This window comes from Myotis myotis, unplaced genomic scaffold, assembly GCF_014108235.1.
Source record: "Myotis myotis isolate mMyoMyo1 unplaced genomic scaffold, mMyoMyo1.p scaffold_m19_p_7, whole genome shotgun sequence".
In the NCBI taxonomy this organism is placed as follows: Eukaryota; Metazoa; Chordata; class Mammalia; order Chiroptera; family Vespertilionidae; genus Myotis; species Myotis myotis.
This window is the reverse complement of record NW_023416379.1, coordinates 73,287,189-73,306,863: the sequence shown is the minus strand read 5'-3', so window position 1 is coordinate 73,306,863 and position 19,675 is coordinate 73,287,189. Positions and strand designations below refer to the sequence as shown.

At 36.5% G+C, this 19,675-nt stretch overlaps 1 protein-coding gene across 2 annotated transcripts in view; it reads left to right on the top strand.

Annotated features, from left to right (window-relative positions):
- The window catches only part of PRIM2 (DNA primase subunit 2), a 286,500-nt gene extending 267,169 nt beyond the window's left edge, over positions 1–19,331 (top strand). The window contains exons 14-15 of one of the 2 annotated variants that reach the window (XM_036317486.1): positions 5,122–5,190; positions 18,716–19,331. In XM_036317486.1, coding sequence (XP_036173379.1) covers positions 5,122–5,190; positions 18,716–18,940 — 294 coding nt within the window. In that variant the 3' untranslated portion in view covers positions 18,941–19,331. The remainder of the gene's footprint in view (positions 1–5,121; positions 5,191–18,715) is intronic. The other variant, XM_036317488.1, reaches the window with a different exon arrangement.
- The last annotated feature ends 344 nt before the right edge of the window (positions 19,332–19,675 follow it).

Here is a 19,675-nt window from a genome sequence, read left to right as displayed (position 1 = left end):
ATTTGTGGAATATAATGAACAATATAAACTGATGGACAAAAATAGAACCAGAGACACAGAAGCATCGAATAGACTGTACAAACTATGAGGGAAGATGGGGAGTAAAGGGGTAAAAAAGAGATCAAAGGACTTGTATGCATGCATATGAGCAAAACCAATGGACACAGACACTAGGGGGGGTGAGGGCTTGTGCTTGGTGGAGGGGGTGGCAGGGGAGAGGTCAATGGGGAGGAAAAGGAGACTCAAGTAATACTTTAAACAATAAAAAAAAAAGTAAAGAGTTAGGTAAGTTCAAAATGAGCACATTGTAAAATATTACCACACCCAACATTTTTTTTGAGAAAACATCAAAGAAAAATTTCAGTTTCAAAGAAAATCCATACCTCATCTATCTCAGGTGCACAGTAGTATGGTTATAAGTCAGTCCTATCTGCCCACAGCCCTGGGATGTGGACTTTTTTGTTAAAACTTAGCACTTTAGCCCTGGCCAGTGTGCTCAGTGGTTAGAGTGTCAGCCTGAGCACCAAAGGGTTACAGGTTCGATCCCAGTCAAGGGCATGTACCTGGGTTGCGAGTTCCCTCTCTGCCCCCAATTGGGGCATATGCAGGAGGCAACCAGTCAGTGTCTCTCTTCTCCCCCACCTCCCACTCTCTCTGCAAAGCAATGGAAAAATTATTCTCAGGTGAGGATTAAAAAAGGAACACAAAAACAAAAAAAAACTTAGCACTTTAAGAAAAGGTTATTTGAATTATGACTAAACAAAAAATTTACATTCTAAATGAGACCAGCATTCCTAAGAGCCCAAATTTCAGGCAGTAGGGTAAGGATGGCTCAGCAATCCCAACCACCGTGCACTTCAGTCATCACTGCAGAACCAGGAAGGGTGCACGAAACATGTTGTAGAGAATTTAGCTTTTGTCCCCAAATTCTGTTTCACAGATTCTCCCTCAGCCATCTGCCCTTAGATTTTAGTGCTTCTTTGCCATGTTTCTGTGTTTGCTCCTACGTCACCAACTGAAATTTAGTACCTGGCTCACACCTCAGTTATCCTTTCCCATCCTTTGATTTTAGGTTGGCATTTCCTCCCTTGGAGTCATCCAACCTCAAGGCAGATTGCACCAGCACCATCCTCAAAATAGACATGCCTGTAGAATACCTTAGTCTAGTATTTGCCAGTGATATTTGTATCAGAAAAAGCTAAGAAAATAAGGAACAGAAAGAGCCTCAAGTTGTATTCCATGTATGAATGTGAAAATTCTGAAATCAGCAGAAGGGATGTGCATCTAAAATGCTGGTGACATAAGCAGTTATATATGAGCATGACACCCCTTAAGAAGCATCTGTTAATCATATCGCTTAGCGACTAGTAAGTGCTATTTTTCATCTGTTACATTTATTTTACACTAGAGGTCTGGTGCACAACATTCATGCACTAGGGGAGGAGGGATGGGGGGGGGGACGGCGAGTGGAGAGTGGGCCTAAGCCAGCAGGCGGACATCCCCTGAGGGTTCCTATAGCACTGCTGCAGAGGTGGGAGAGGCTCTCGCCACCACTGCTGTGCTCGCCAGCTGTGAGCCTGGCTGAGTGGCACTCGCCCTGTGGGAGCATACTGACCACCAGGGGGCAGCTCCTGTGTTGAGCACCTGTCCCCCTGGTGGTCAGTGAGTGTCATAGCAACTGATCATTTCGCTGTTCAGTCCATTTGCATGTTAGCCTTTTATTGTATAGGATGACACATTGTTATTTTACTGAGTTTTAAAACTAGTTAGTTCTATTTAGGAAATCAGTCTGGAAGGGGAGGGGTTAAATGACAGTTAATGCCTTATTCCAAAACATTGGGGGTTAGGTATCTGTTGAGCATCTTCATGTATAACAGCTAGTTTTAAAAAACGGTTTATGGTCATTAAATAGGAAATGCTTCCATCTCCAAATCCACTTCTCACCACCACACTGTTACTATCCTGACCCAAGCCTCCATCATCTATTCCCTGGGTTTCTGTAATTAGCTCCCTGTTTCCTTCACTCTTGTAATCTGTGCTTAACACTGAAGGAAGCATATTCCTGTTAAAAATGGAAGTCAGTGAATGCTACTCCTGTGTTTAGAACACTGCATGCAATAGTTCTCCTTTTACTCAGAGAGAAGCCAAACTTCATTCATTGGTCTACAAGACCCTTCTCTTTTCCTAAGTCTCTGGGATATCTGTAATAATAAAAGCGTAATATGCTAATTAGACCAGACAGCCGGATGACCTTCTGGACGACCACGCTATGACACCCACTAGCCCCAGGCCAGCCAAGGCAGGTGTGATGCAATTGGTCGGGTGCCTGGCCATCGCCCCAGTATTGCCTTTCAGAGGGAGGCCCAGATCACTGACCAGCGGGCTGCAGCGGGTGGGCGGGGCCAATCCATCACGGGGCTCCTGGATGGTGAGAGGGCACAGGCTGGGCTGAGAGACCCCCCCCCCCTCCAGTGCACAAATTTCATGCACCAGGCCTCTAGTAGATTATAACATGAAATCAAAGTATATATTTTTTACTAGTTGTTGGATTCTTTTGAGTAATGTTGCACATTTTCTACCTTAGTTTTAAAACATGTATTTTATGCTCTTAAGGAAAAAAGGGTCATTAAGTTGCATATGATTGTTTGTTGTTTTTTTTTTCAATTTTCAGACAGGAAGGGAGGGGGGGAGAGAGAGAAACATCAATGAGAGAGAATCATTGACTGGCTGCCTCCTGCACACTCCAAGGCTGCAACTGGGCATGTGCCCTGCCCGGGAATTGAACTGTGACCCACTAGTTCATACGTCAACGCTCAACCACTGAGCCACACTGGCCAGGCTGCATATGATTTTTTAATTTCTAATTCTTTAATAAATGGCCCTCACTGGACAAACTGACACCCCTATTTTTAAGAGGATATATTTCTTCATCTCTAAAATGCAGATAATACCTACCAATAACACCTGGTCACCTCAGAGCAGTCCTTCTCTTAGATTTCTCCTATTAGTCATTAATGTCTCCGTATCTTCATTACTTAGTGTTCCGTAGCTGCTCTCATTAGGACTAAATGTATCTTTCTTTGAAACCCTCTACTGTTTCTTTTCTGCCCACTATACCTTCAGTATGTACAGGAACTTTTATCCACTCAAATATGCTGTGACATGATCAGTAAAGTTGTCTAAGGATAGATTGTTAAATGATTTATTTGTGGATTTGCAAGAAAATTTCAAATAAAAATTCGTCCTGAAAAGATCATCAAAAGAGGCAAAGTAAATGATGTATTTGTTAATAAAGAGCCTACTCGGAGTGGGGTGTGATGGGAGGATTGTTATGTGATTAATCTAAATTTTTCTGATGGAACCTAAAAGTTCAAGACACATAAATCTGCTTTCCTCACATATAATGGCTTATATGTCAGTTTTCCATAATAACTTTTTTACATATTTGTATATTACCCAACTAATATTTTTATTGATGTTTAAATCTATCTATCTATCTATCTATCTATCTATCTATCTATCTATCTATCGCATGCTTCCCAATGTATATTATATTGTATGTTATATATATATATATATATATATATATATATATATATATATATGATGTTGGAGTCATTGTTTTGTTTTTATATAAAAGTAACATATACCACAGAGCTATTTGCTTATTTCTGTGAAGTCCTTTCCTTTTCAGGTAATTTATGCTATCATTTCAACTTAACTTATGCTATGTCTTTGCTTCTCCAAAATTTTAATTCACAGAAATTCAGATATGTATTAGTATCATTGATGTTTGCCAACAACCAATTACAAGTTCAATTTGAATTATCTATGTGTAAAAACACTGGCTAAGGTGAGCTCAGAATGTTAGAATTACTTGGAAAACTGTGACTTTTTTCACTTTTGAAAATTCATAGTCATTCATTTTGATTTATTTTTCATTTTGCTCTAATAATTCACAAAAAGTGGATAGGTCAGCTAGGCAGACTTGCAGGATCCTGGGTGCTGTGATTGGTTGGCATTTCATATGGGATTTAATTACAAGATGACCTGAAATTCAGAAATGTAATCTATAAGACACTCAGAGAAAAACAATTTTTTAAGCACACTCTTGTCGGTGTCGTATGATGGCCATTCTGCAACTGTAATTTGTCAAAAGATGTAAGCTATATTCAATAATGATGACAGCAGGAATTTGAGACTTGATGTGCATGTCTTTTTGTCATAGGAAAGTCAGCCTTTTGAAAAGGGATAGAAATTCACATTTCTCCAGAATGATATTTCCCTTCATTTGAAGCTGTTTCTTAATTCCAGTATTTCATGGTGTTTGATAAACTGGCCAAATAAAAAAATATGTATATTTGGTGGGGGAAGTGGTGAAACTTTACTAATTTCAACTGGCATTGCACTCTACTGATAAGAATGGGAGTTTGCACCATTCTGAGGAGATTACATGAAGTAGAATTGGAAATCAAATTGTATTTACAAAAGATAGGATGATGTTCCTAATAGGTGTTCAGAATAGACCATTCACTCTCATATTCTGCTGAGCTTTACTAGAAATAACTTCATTTCAAAAAAGGACAAATCTGATTGAAGGTAAAAGCATTCCCTCTCCACAGATACTCATCCAAAGGGTTTTCATTAAATTGTCTTGATGGGCACACAGCTGTAGTTTATGCTGTATCTGTATAGACTGGTAATGTGAAAAATAAAAAGCTAAATACTATACTTGATTGTTCATGCTGCAACCATTTAGATTACCATATTTTTATCTACAATTTTAGAAGAGATGTTGCAAAATGATGATCTGACAATAACTGTCAAAGTCATAATACTAGAATCTATTTTCATCTGTTGTCAAGGTCAAGTTACTGAGATTCACAGTTAGTAGGTCAGAAAGATTACTTACTATCTCTTGTTGTCTGTGGTTTAATGCTGACCTAAACAGTACTGTGTAATGTCAACGTTATCACCGTGTCTAGGCTGCAGAAGTATAACACGTTGCATGATTTAATGTGTTTTCTGTCTGGAATGAAGATGGCCAACAACCATGAGCTACTGTGATTTAGAAGAAACTGAATTTCTAATTCTTTTCTCTCTCCTTTCCATTCATTTCAGATTTTGGATTTAGTAAAAGGGACACATTACCAGGTAGCCTGTCAGAAGTACTTTGAGATAACACATAATGTAAGTATATTTTTAAACTTTATAGCCTAATTCTTTGCCTTTTGTTACTCTTTGCTTCATTTACGGGTTTTAGTTGCAGCAATAGAAACCACTCCAGCCATTTTTAGCAGAAAGGAATTTATCAAACAGTACTGGGTGGCGGCTTATGAAATTTATAGAAGGGCCAGAGAAGTAAGCTTAGATGCTCCATAACCAAGAATGTTGTTACTAGGAGGAGCTACATCATGAGAAAACCTTACTGTACTACAGCTGTCACCCACCACTCCACATCCAGAGATGAGATCAAGAGTTGGGAAACTTTTGTAAAGTGCCAGATTGTAAGAATTTTAGGCTTTACAGTCCATATGGTCTCTGTCCTTGCTCTGCTGTGTAGTACAGCCATAGACAGTATGTAAATGAACAGCCATGGCTGTGTTCCAGAAGAACTTTCTTTACAAAAACAGCTGGCAAGATTTCACACACAGGCCTCAGCCAACCTCTGGAGTAGATCTAGAACTTTTGGCCACAGCTGCCCTGAGGAACCTAAGTCTTTGACCATCTTCTCTGCAGAAAATGTGATCCTTTTACTTGCTGCCACCTCATGTTTAAGCTACTACCCAAGTCTTGTGTTTATCTGCATGAAGACCCTAGGTTACATGGTGGACCCTTAACTTCAAGGAGTCAGGGAAATGTGTTTGGTTTCTCTCAATGCCAGCCTCTTTAGTACAAGAAAGGCCTGCTATAGTACGTTCTGAAAGGTATAGAACAAAGGTTGCAAACTCTGAGGTATTAAAAAAAAAACAAGTGAAGCTTCCTGAGATTAATACCAGAGAGGATCTGTGGTATACTAAAGATTCATACCCTTAGCGGCATTCACATTGACAGGTTTTAAGACCCTATGTAGGTCAACTGCACATCTGAGGTCACATTCAGCCCACTGATACTCCGTTTGCAAATACTGATCCTGGCCATGGCCTCCTAACCTAGCACAGACATCCAAGAATGGACTTGGAGATCAATGCATCTTTAGAAACATTGCTTCTGTGAGTACATCGAGCATTTTTGGGAGTCGGTGATGTTTAGGATACAAAGGGATCCATAACCCTTTCCAAAAGATATATTTATTGAATTCATCATTAGCTACTATGCTAAATTTTACAATATTTTTTTAAATTTAGTTTTCATGAAATTTTTTCATTGTGGTTATATAACTGCAGAATTTTTTTATAAAATATTTTATAGGAAAATGTATCCTATAGTATTACTAATGATGATGAAAATAACAATATTGACATCAGCCAACATCTATAAAACTCTTATGCATGCCAGGCATAGCCCACAGTACTTTGGACACATTAGCTATTTTGATCCACATTTAAGTACTATTTTATCCCCTTTTATGAATAGAGCTTAGAAAAGCTGAACAACCTGTATACAATTATAGTGCTTATCAGGGAAGGAACTTGGATATGAAATAGGCTATTGAGTAACTCATCTAGAGCTTATGAGCCTAACCAGGACTGTGCTGTTCTACAGTATCTGGTAGAACACATCAACATTCACATCAGAGGTGTACCAGAAAAAAAGAGAACAAGAAATTGAAGACCTGTTTGAAGAAATAATGAGCAGAAACTTCCTTAACCTGGTAAAGGAAATAAACATACACGTTCACAAAACACAGAGTCCCAAATAAGACAAAACCAAAGAGGCCCACACCAAGACTCAGCATAATTAAAATGCCAAAGGTTAAAGACAGAACCATAAAATAGCAAGACAAAAGCATTTAGCTATGTACAAGGGTGCTTCCCATAATACCGTCAGCTGATTTCTCAGCAAAAACTTTGCAGGCTAGAGGAAATGGCATGAAATATTCAAAGTGATGAAAGTTAGAACTATCACCAACAATGTACTACCCAGCAAGGCTATCATTTCTTTTTTTTTTTTTTTTAAATATATTTTATTGATTTTTTACAGAGAGGAAGGGAGAGGTATAGTTAGAAACATCCATGAGAGAGAAACATCAATCAGCTGCCTCCTGCACACTCCCCACTGGGGATGTGCCCGCAACCAAGGTACATGCCCTTGACCGGAATCGAACCTGGGACCCTTGAGTCTACAGGCCGATGCTCTATCCACTGAGCCAAAGGGTATCATTTCTAATTAAAGGAGAGATAAGAGTTTTGCAGATAAGAAAAAGGTAAAGGATTGCATCAGGACTAAGCCAGTGTTATAAATACTAATATTAAAAGGACTTCTTTAAGAAAAAAAGATTTAAAAAATATAAAGAAAAAATCCTCACTGAAAAGGCCAAAGTAGGAAGACCATGTGTAATTACATGTGTAATTACAACAATAAATTAAGGGATACACATAGACACATACATAAAGGTGGAGGGACTGAATAAAAAATTGTGAGTTTAGAATGTGTTCATACTTAAGCAACCATCTACTTAAAATAGATTGCTATAAACATAGTTTGATGTATGGTAACCACAAACCAAAAATCTATAAGAGGTATATAAATCTATAAGAGGTATATAAGAAATAGAGAGAAAGGAATTCAAATATAACACTATAGAAAGTCATTGACCTACAAGAGAGTAACAGAATTAGAAATGAATTGAGAATTACAAAACAATGAGAAAGCAATTAATAAAATGGCAATAACTACATATCTGTCAATAATTACTTTAAATGTAAATGGACTAAATGCTCCAATCAGAAGACATAGTGGATAAAAAAAAACAAGAGCTAAACATATGCTGCTTACCGTAGACCCACTTCAAATCAAAAGACACATACAGACTGAAAGTAAAAGGATGGAAAAAGATATTTCATGCAAATGGAAATGAGAATAAATCTGAGGTAGCTATACTTATATCAGACAAAATAGACTTTAAAATAAAGGCTGTAACAAGAGATTAAGAAGGGCATTTCATAATGATAAAGATCAATCCAACAACAGGACATAACCCTTGTAAACATTTTAGCTCCCAAGGTAGGAGTCCTAATATATAAAGCAAATATTGACGGACATAAACTGAGAGAATGGCAGTAATACATACCGTCAGGGTAGGGGAATTTAACACCCCATTGGCATCAATGGATAGATCATCCAGACAGAAAATCAACAAGGGACCCGTGGCCTTAAGTAACACATTAGAGCAGATGGACTTAATTGATATTCCTACAACATTTCACCCAAAAGGCAGCAGTATATACATTTTTTTTCAAGTGCAAGGGGAACATTTTTCAGGATAGACCACATGTTAAGTCATAAGCAATGCTCAATAAATTTAAGAAGATTGAAACCATATCAAGCAGCTGCTCAATCACAATGGTTTGAAACTAGAAATCAATATCAAGAAAACTGAAAAACACACAAACACTCGGAGGCTAAGTAGCATGGCAGCAGACAATATACTGGCTAATGAGATTAAGGAAGAAATCAAAAGTTACCTTGAGATAAATGAAAGTGAAGACACACTGACAGCCAAAGCAGTTCTCAGATGGAAATCTATAGCACTACAGGTTTGCCATCATGTAACAAGAACAATCTCAATCTATCCTTACACCTAAATGAACTAGAACAAGAACAAACATAGCCCAAAGTAAGTAGAAGGAAGAAAAATAATAAACATCAGAATGAAATAGAGTCTTAAAAAATAGGAAAGATCAATGAAACCAAGAGCTGGTTCTATGCAAAGATAAAACTGATAAATCTCTAGCAATATTTGTCAAATAAAAAAGAGACTGCACAAATAATAAAATCGGACATGAAACAAATGACAACCAATACCAAAAAAATCATAAGAAAATACTATGAAATATATGCCACCAAATTGGACAATCTGGAAGAAATGGATAAATTCCTAGAAACGTATCTTTCAAGATTGAATCCGGAAGAAACAGAAAAATCTGAAAAGACTGATAACTAGTAAGGAAATTTATCAGTAAATAACAACAAAAACTCCCAACAAACCAAAGTCCTGGACCTGATGGCTTCAGAGGTGAACTTACCAAACATTCAAATTATAATTAATACCTATCCTTCTCAAAGTATTCAAAAAAATTAAATATGAAGGAAGGCTCCCAAACTGATTTTATGAGTTCAGCAGTACCATGATAACAAAACTAGAGAATAAGACACTACCAAAAAAGTAAGTTATAGATCAATATCACTGATGAACATAGAAGCAAAATTCTCAATGAAATATTAGCAAACCAAATTCAGCAATACATTAAAAAGACCCTATACCATGATCAAGTGAGATTTATTTCTGGGATGGAAGGTTGGTTCAATATTTGCAAATCAATTAATGTGGCATAACACATAAACAAAATAAAGGATAAAAATCAAATATCAATAGATGCAGAAAAGGCATTTGACAGAATCCTCCACCTATTTGTGATAAAAACTCTCAACAAAGTATGTGTAGAAGGAACATATCTTAACACAATAAAGGCCATATATGACAAACCCACAGCTAACATCATACCAGGGAAAAGCTGAACATCTTTTCTTTAAGATCAGGAATAAGATGAGGATGTCCACTTTCATCACTTTTATTTCAGCATAGTATTGGAAATCCTGACCATAGAAATCAGATAAGAAGAAGAAATAAAAGGCATCCAAATTGGAAAGAAAGTAGTTATTATTTGCAGATGACATACTATACATAGAAAAGCGTAAAGATTCCACAAATAAAACTACTAGACTAATAAATGAATCCAGTAAAGTAGCAGAATATAAAATTAATATTCAGATACCGGTTACATTTTAATATACCAATAATGAACTATCAGACATTAATAAAATTCCATTTACAGCTGTATCAAAAAAGAATAAAATACCTAGGAATAAATTTAACCAAGGAGATGAAAGCCCTGTACCCAGAAAACTCTAAGACATTTAAGGAAGAAATTGAATAAGATGCAAATAAATGGAAGAATATATTGAATTAATGAATATGAAGAATTAATGTTATTGAAATGTCTATACTATGGAAAGCAACCTATACAATGCAATTTCTATCAAAATACCAATGGCATTTTCATAAAACTAGAACAAATAACCCTAAAATTTATGTTGAACCATAAAAGACCCCAAATAGCCACAACAATCTTGAGAAAGAACAACAAAGTTGGAGGTATCACGATACCTGATATCAAACTATAGTACAAAGCGATAGTAATCAAAATGGCATGGTACTGGCATAAAAACACATAGATCAGTGGAACAGAATAGAGAGCCCAAAAATAAATCCACACATATATGGTCAATTACTCTGTGACAACAACAAGAATATACAATAGGGTAAAGACAGTCTCTTCAATAAATGGTGTTAGGAATATATACAAGTATAAATTAAAAATGGAATAAAGACTTAAATGTAAGACCTGAAACCATAAAATTCTTAGAAGAAAATATGGGCAGTAAACTTTTTAACATTGTTTTTAGCGATTTTTTTTTTTATATGTCTCCTTGGGCAAGAGAAACAAAAGAAAAAATAGACAAATGAGAAAGAATTGTACACAGCAAAGGAAACTACCAACAAAACAAAAAGACATCCTACTGAATGTGAGGAGATATTCGCCAATGATACATGTGGTAAAGGATTAATATACAAAAATATATAAGGAACTCATTCAACTAAGCACAAACAAACAAACTAAAACTCACAAAACAATGGACAGAGGACCTGATGGCCAATAGACATATGAAAAGATGCTCAATATCACTAATCATAAAAAAAATGCAAGTTAAAACCACAATTATATATCACCTTACACATGCCAAAATGACTTTCAGTAAATCTACAAAGAAGTGTTGGCCAGGATGTGGAGAAAAGAGAACCCTTATGCACTGTTGGTGGGATTGTAAATTGGAAATCAATATGGAAGATCTTAAAAAATTAAAAATAGAACTACCATGTGACTCAGCAATTCCACTTCAGAATATCTGAAAAAAACAAAACACCAGTTTGAAAAGATATCAGCATCTATATATATAAAAGCCTAAGCGACCATTATGACCGAACAACCAGGACAGGTCAACCAGTCGCTATGACATGCACTGACCACCAGGGGGAAGATGCTCAATGCAGGAGCTGCCCCCTTGTTGTCAGTGCACTCCCACAGCCAATCTCCCGCGGCCCCTCTCCCCCATGGCCCCGATCGCCAGCCAGGCCGAGGGACCCCACCTGTGCACAAATTTGTGCACTGGGCCTCTAGTTATTTATAATATTTGGAAGCAACTTGTGTTCATTGGTAGATGAATGGATAAAGAAGAGGTGATATATATCTACCATGGAATATTACTCAGCCCAACAAAGAATATTGCCCTTCGCAACAATATGGATGGACTGAGCAAGTATCATGCTAAGTGAAATAGGTCAGTGAAAGACAAATACCATATGATTTCATTTATATGTGGAATCTAAAAGACAAATTAACAAACAAAATAGGAACAAACTTGGATACAGAGAACAAATTTATGGTTACCAGATGGGAGGGGAGTTGAGAAGGTGAGTGAAAAAAGTGAAGGGATTAAGTAGTATAAATTGGGAGTTACAAAATAGCCACAGAATTTAAAATACAATGTAGGGAATACAATAATATTGTAATAACTATGTATGTACCGGGATTACTTCATAAGCTAGTAATATTGAATGTCAACTGTAATTGAAAATTATTAAAATTAAAAAATTTTTACAAAATTTTAAGGACTGAATATCAAGAAAATGTAAACAACAGGATCTCATTGGTTTTATCAGAATAGGAATTTCACCAGACAAGCCACATATATATGTTTGATATTTTCAGCACCAGTGTTACATGACTCTTACTTACCCTTGAAGACCGGATTCCTGAATTTGCTTGCTCAGATTGAGAATTTTAATTTTGTGTTTGTTTTTCATTATTTGTTGACTCTTTTGATTAAGAGGCCTCGGAACCTTCACAAATTAAGTTCTATTATTCAACCTCTTTCCTTTTTAATAAGATGAAAGTTAAATTTAAACATTGACTTTGTGACATTCACTAAAATTTTTTTTTAGTTCTCAATTGCTTTTGTAGTATCTCTCCTATTGATTATTCCTACAAGAATATTATTGCTATTGTCAATTTTTAAAACCTGCCTTAGATTAATAAAGACATTGAAAAGACATGTCTAAATCCTCCACATATAGAAATAGTCTAACTTAAACCACATATAAGTCAATGAAATAAAAAGGCTATTTGTGTTCACTGGATGTCTCAGTATAGATTTCTAGTTGTGAATATCTTCACTTTCCTTTTTTCTAATTTAATTTAAAAACAGAATTTTTATTGTTAGGTTTCTGCCATTCTGCCTGCCCCTTCCCCATCCTCCAAAAAAACGCCCTCTGTTTATTTTCCTGAGGCTTCTATAATCAAACTCACTTTAATAAAAGTTCTGAAAATAAACCAGTTAATTGATACCGTTTACAGCAGCACTGTGATCGTTCCATATGGCTTTTCTGGTGATCCAGCTGCCTCATTATAAGCTGTCATTGCAGAAACTCTTGATTAAAACCCAAACATCCCATAGGTAAAACAGTATTGCTCCCATGCCTTCGAAATGTACATCTTCTGTGGCAGAAACACAAGACCATGTTTGTGTGAAGGTCACTGTGTGCAAAACGTGTTGATTCCAAGCAAATGTTTGAGGGAGATCGCTTCGTAGGTGTCAGTAGCTGGCCTGTTTGAGAACTGTTCTCCTCAGTGTTTTTAGGGAGCAGTATTTTATGCTGTAGTGCACTTTTTTTTTTCCTTTCAGAATACTCCATGCGTAAATGACAACATTAAGCCTTGTGTAGATTAATCTGACTTTTAATAGGAAACAATGTCTTTAGAAATAGACCTCTTTAGGCGCTGGAGTCTTTTTGGGTACTTATTTTCCAAACAGCTAAGTATAATGTTTTCCCAGCCATATAAATCTCTACAGATAGCTTGTTAAAATCTATCACATATTTTCCTATAATTTTAAACAAGATATACCAAATACAATTAAGCTTTTTAATAATAACTCAGGGTCATTGTTATGAATATCAATTAGAATCCTGGGCTAGAAGCCACCATCATCTCTCACTTGGACCACTGCAGTAGCTTCCTAACTCATTTCCCAGCATCTAGCACACATGCATCATTCCAGTTCTTTCTCTTCCACACAGCTGCAAGAGTGATCTTTAAATAGAGGAATCTGATCATCTCTGTAACCTGCTTTTTAAAAATCTTAAGAGGCTTCCTAATGGCCTTTAAGATAAAATCCAAACTTTATAATGTAGCCTATAGAGCAGTGATGGTGAACCTATGACACGCGTGTCAGAGGTGACACGCGAACTCATTTTTTTGGTTGATTTTTCTTTGTTAAATGGCATTTAAAGATATAAAATAAATATCAAAAATATGTCTTTGTTTTACTATGGTTGCAAATATCAAAAAATTTCTATATGTGACACGGCACCAGAGTTAAGTTAGGGTTTTTCAAAATGCTGACATGCCGAGCTCAAAAGGTTCGCCATCACTGCTATAGAGTCCTCCACCTCACCCCCTTCTTCTAGACTTCAATTATACTGCTCTTGTTTCAGATCCTATGTAATTATTTGGGAATTCCACGCTAATATGGCAGAATGAAAATGCATTATAAAATTTCCTTTCCCAATACTTAAAAATGCATAAAACATAATAAAAAATTATAAGCCACAAAGAAAAAACATCACAGATAGCAACCAAACAAGAAAAAAAGACAAGGAAAGACACACTAGGTTCACACCAGGCAAACTTGCAAAAACTGTCACTATTTCCAAATCCAGAATGAAGCAGAGTATTTTTGTTTTGTTTTCAATGAGGAGTAAAGGAAACCTCTATTGACTCATAAGCAGAAATAAGTGAAATTGGGGTAACTTTCTTTATTCTTTTTTCTAATGTGATTTAGATTAAAATCTGTTTTCATTCTGTTTGGTTTATGCTACTCACCTCCCATCCCCAAAACTCTGTTTATTTTCCGGAGCAACATGCAAGGAAATTGAATGTCAACCATACATAATAGGTCCTCACGTAATCTTGTCAATAGGTTCTGTGACTTTAAGCAAAACATCCTATAAATTTAAGTGCAACCAATTTTACCACAGTCTACTTATAAACAAGAGTTAGGTTCCTATGCATCTCATCAATGTTATAATGAAATAACTTGAGGACTGCTGAACACGTCAGCCAAAAATAAAAATGAAAGAAACACTCAAAAAACAAAAAACCCATCCTAGACAAAAATACAATGCAGTAAACAGAAGGAAACGCTTCATAATTTCATTTTGCTATCAAGCAACTTTAGTAAAATGAACTTATTAACAAAATGAGTTAAGAAAGGGTAATTGTAGACCTAAGAGAGAAAATTGAAAAACTAATATTACACAGAAACATGGTACAGATCCTCATTTCAAGACCCTTGGCACTGTTTTAATTGGTTAATAAGGATATTAATGAAAATTGAGATTCAGAAAAAATAAGTACATTTCTTAAACATCATATTTTAAAGTATTAAAATGTCATTTACTTCCTAATCTTTTGATGTAAGGGAAGGCTTTTGTTGAGTATAGTTTTGGGATTAGAATTCAATTTCTTTTTTTTCTTTTTTTTTTCATAAATGATGCCCAAAATGCATCTTCTCCAAGTTTTAGTTTGGGTTTCTTTAAAGCAGAAAATGAAATTAAAGATACATATAAAGTAACATGTTTTTCCCTAGCTTTTGAGAATTCAACTTTTTATTAGGTGGCTTGCCTTTCTGGAGTCTTTGTAAACATTTAAATTAGAATTCATAGAACAAACAACTCTTTATTTTTACATTCATTTTTCTTGGGTTCTCCACATAGCAATTCTATGACATAGCCATTGTTATTATTTCCATTTCATTGATAAGGAAACTTGAGGCTTATAAAGATTACCTTTTTTCTTTTTACCCACACTGAAGTCTAATAATTCAGTTTAATCCAGAGAGTCATCTTCTCTGGACAGGTATTGAAAATTTTAACAATGGAAGCAAAGTGTACTAAATCCCCAATATCTAATTATAGTACATGGTGCTAGATTCGTTTTGCATGAAATAACACGTTTTTATAATCTTTATAGTCAAGTTTAGAAGTCATATTTATGATGAGGTTGTACATTTATTTGACCTTGCATAAAACCTCTTAAAGCACATTTGAGAGCCACTGAGTGATATAGTGAAAAAACCTGAATTCTAGCTCAGCCGATGTAGTTCAGTGGTTGAGCATTGACCTATGAACCAGGAGGTCACAGTTTGATTCCTGGTCAGAGCATACCAGGTTGCAGGCTCAATACCCATTAAGGGGCATGCCAGAGGCAGCCGATCAATGATTCTCTCTCATCATTGATGTTTCTATCTCTCTCCCTCTCCCTTCCTCTTTGAAATCAATTATATATATATATTTAAAGGCCTGAATTCTAATTCAAACAAAACCAATTACTAGTTCTGTGGTTTTGCATAAACTATGTAATCACTTTAGGCCTCAGATCCTAGTCTGTACATGGAAGAAGTTCAACTTAAAGGAACCCCAGGTCTTTCCGTCTAATCTTATATAATAAAAGGCTAATACTAGTATGCGAATCGACCGAATGGCCGATTGACCGGTCGCTATGATGGGCACTGACCACTGGGGGCAGACGCTCAATGCAGGAGCTTGCCCCATGGTGGTCAGTGTGCTCCCACAGGGGGAGCGCCACTCAGCCAGAAGCCGGGCTTATGGCTGGTGAGCTCAGCCACAGTGCCGGGAGCCTCTCTCACCTCCGTGGCAGAACTAAGGATGTCCAACTGCAAGAGGGCACAGGCCAGGCTGAGGGACCCCTCCCCTGAGTGCATGAATCTCATGCACCGGGCCTCTAGTGTAATCTATTTAAAACATAAAACCGTCTGATTGAAATGTGCTAGGCAACAGACTTACAAAATGAAATACTTTGTAAAATTCAAACTTTTTATTCACAAATTACTTCATTGTTAATAAAAAAACCATAGATGTATCTAAAACAATCAGGAAATATTTTGAAATTAAGCCGCAAAGTAGCAGATAAAAATGTGTTCTTAGTGATCTGGGCAATAACTCTTAAGTTAGTCTGTATCAATCTGTTATCAATCTGTTATACACCAACGTTACAATAACATTATTGGCCCAACATGTATAACAATTGACTAAAGAGAATCAGAGAATCCTGGGTTACTGAAGTATTACCAGAAAAGACCTTGTTTCTATTTATTGGCCTACCTGGTAAGAGGGTTCATTCTGGATCCTGACAGCAAGTCCTTTAACCCCCTGCTAATCCATTTTAATCTACCGTAAGATTTCACATAGCTCTAATCACATCATGTCCCTTCTTAAGGATTCTAAATGACTCCCTGTTGCCTACAGAATTAGGTCTGGACTACTTAGCCTGGTTTTCAAGGCTCTCCAAGGTCTGGCCCCAGCCTCTCTTTCCAGCCTCATTTGCCATTACTCCCTTTTATATGCCTTTCACACCAGGCCACCTGAACTACTTCCTTTTCTGGGATGTCGCCCCTTTACCTTGCTCATGTGGTCCTGCTGCTTGTATTGCCCTTGACTTCATTTTCAGCTTTTTACTTTCTCCATCTTTCCAGACTCAACTCATACACCACTTCCTTCACAAAGCCTTCCTTGATCTCCCCAGCCAGAATTTCTCTCTCATGTGGAGTATAATAGGCCTTCATCTGTGACCCCTATCACTTCATTCTTGGTAGAGGTTTTTAAGTATATGACTTACTAGGCTGGAAATTTCTTTAGAGTTAGTCTTAGTCAAATACATTTTTTTTTTTTCTGAGATACATTCTTATATGCTGAAAACTACTACTAGCTCAAACTACTACTAGCCCTTATACATATTAAGTCTTCAATCAATATGTCAAATGCATGACTGGCATACACTGGTTAGTTCTGGGCCCAACTTACTAAATATTTATTAGACATCTACTGTATACAAATCACTTCAGTATGAAGAGTGAGACATAAAAAGGTTGATAAACGTAAGATAGATGACCAAAAGAAGTATAGTAATTTCTGTTTATAAAAATATGAAATGAAATTACCCCTTAACCAAGAAAAATCAGCAGAATAACATAAAATGGTATTCTTTTTGTTGTCAATTCCAACTGCAGAGGCAGGAAGGGCAGGGATTTGAATGAGGCTGTGTTACAAGTGTTCAGCTCAGTCTGATCCACTGGCTAAACGGGAAGAGAGTAAATCATGTAGGAGGTTCACACTCAGGAGAAACTTCATTGTAAGTGTTATCCTGCTCTTATGGCACTCCCCAATATCAAGCACTAAGAGTTAGTAAACGTTTATAAGTTTTAGAATGAATACAACATAAAAATACTGACCTCGGCACAAGAACAAGGCAGCTGCACACACTGGTTATGAGCATGGACTCTGCTGATTGATATCCCATCTCCCGCCCTGTCAGTGTGTGTTGTTGGGCAAGTTCCTTCATCTCTTCCTTTCACAGATGCCTCGTCTGAAAAACTGGGAAAATATTGATAACCTACCTTCAGAGGGCTCCTGTGGAAGTTAATGGGGTTTGTGTGTGTGTGTGTGTGTGTGTGTGTGTGTGTGTGTGTGTGTTTATGCCACTTAGAACAATGTCTGGCATAATAGTCATTAAATAATTATTAGCTACTATTAAGGAATATATTTTGTTCACCATTAGTAAATTTTGGAATCAAAATTTAGGGAAAGTAGTGTTTACTGAATCTTCAAATAAACAAAGTATTGATACCCTCTCAAAGGCTCACTGAGTAGGTCTTTAGTAGACACAGAGTAATGGGTAATTTGAAATGATATTCACAATTTAATCTCAAGTTGAGCAATAGTAATTGAGAAAAGAAATAGCATAAAACAATGAACCTGGTCATGTTTGCATTAATCCACAATGATATTATGAAAAGATTTTCTATACAAAGAAAGAGCAGAGAAAGGCCAAGATTGGAATGAAGAAAATAACACTAAATTAGGTTGCTTTTTCAGAGTTTGTATTATACTAAATGGGATAACCTACGCCAGACTTATAAATAAGCTCTAAAATATGAGTGGTGTCAGGGACCAGTGTCTGTACTCATTCCCTCTGATTCTGGAATGTTTAAAGACCATTCTTCCTTTTTTAACAACAAATATCTATTGACCGACAGTGTGCCAGGCATTTTGCTTGGAACTGCCTTTCAGCCACCCAAGATGTTGAGTAGGAGTTGGATGAGGAACTGAGAGATAGGGAGCTGGAGCCAAGTTGGCTCTAAGTGTAAATGCAGGAGTCCTTCGTGTGGAGATAGTGGTTGAAGCTGCCCCTGAATGAAATGTAAGTAGCAGATTGAATGTTATGAATGAGAACTGCTAGGATCCATGTTTCAGGTATTAAATAGATTTTGAATGAGATCTGGGACAGTGTGTGAAGCCCTTTTATTTATACTTTAGCTACGTATTAATGTGATATACATTCACTTCCCTGTACAGGTAGATGATTGTGGCTTTTCATTGAATCATCCTAATCAATTCTTTATCGAGAGCCAAAGGATTCTAAATGGTGGAAAAGACATGAAGAAGGAACCCATCCAACCAGAGACTCCTCAGCCCAAACCAAGTGTCCAGAAAACCAAGGATGCCTCTTCTGCTCTGGCCTCTCTCAATTCCTCTCAGGAAGTGGATATGGAGGGGCTGGAAGATTACTTCAGTGATTGATTCTTAGGTAGTCTGTGACACTTTTCCTCACTAGCTTTCATATCCTACGTGTTTTGTTTTTTTTTAACCTTTTGTTTAACTTTTCCCTCCACCCACCCTACTCCAATCCATCTATGTCTCAAGCAGGTTTGCAGGTAAAAATAAAGACCTCCACCATATTTTGCTTTAACAACAGGGAAGAGAAAGAATTCTTCTTGAAATCTAATACTTTACTGGTGTGATATAAGTCCTGTTTTAGGAGATAAAACATCTTTCTAGACTGGTTACAGTCCCTTAGAAACAATACAACTAAAAACAACTTTTAATTTAACCCTTATTGTAGTTTTGATCTAACCCTTTTTTGGATTTTTGTTAATAAATATCAAAGTGTACATGAGCATGTCTGTGTGTAATTGCAAGAGTCATATTATGTCATAACAGATTAGCCTTCATTCTTAAAGTGGTATTTTGGAATATCCAACATGATCAATAACCAATGAAGATTTTAAACTGTTTTTCTTGAATTGGCCATTTGTGGTAATTCTACACAGCATGGAGAACTTTTGTCCCTGTGGGTGCAGCAAACTCTACTGAAATGAATTGTGTTTCAGGAATTAAGAGAACCAGAGTTTGTAGTCAGCTATATAATTACCAAATAGAAGTGTTTTGTTATGTAAAATGATGGTAACTCCTCATCCTCCATCATTTCCCATTCATTCTGGGGCTGGGTTCAGGAAGAATAGACAATTACAAAAA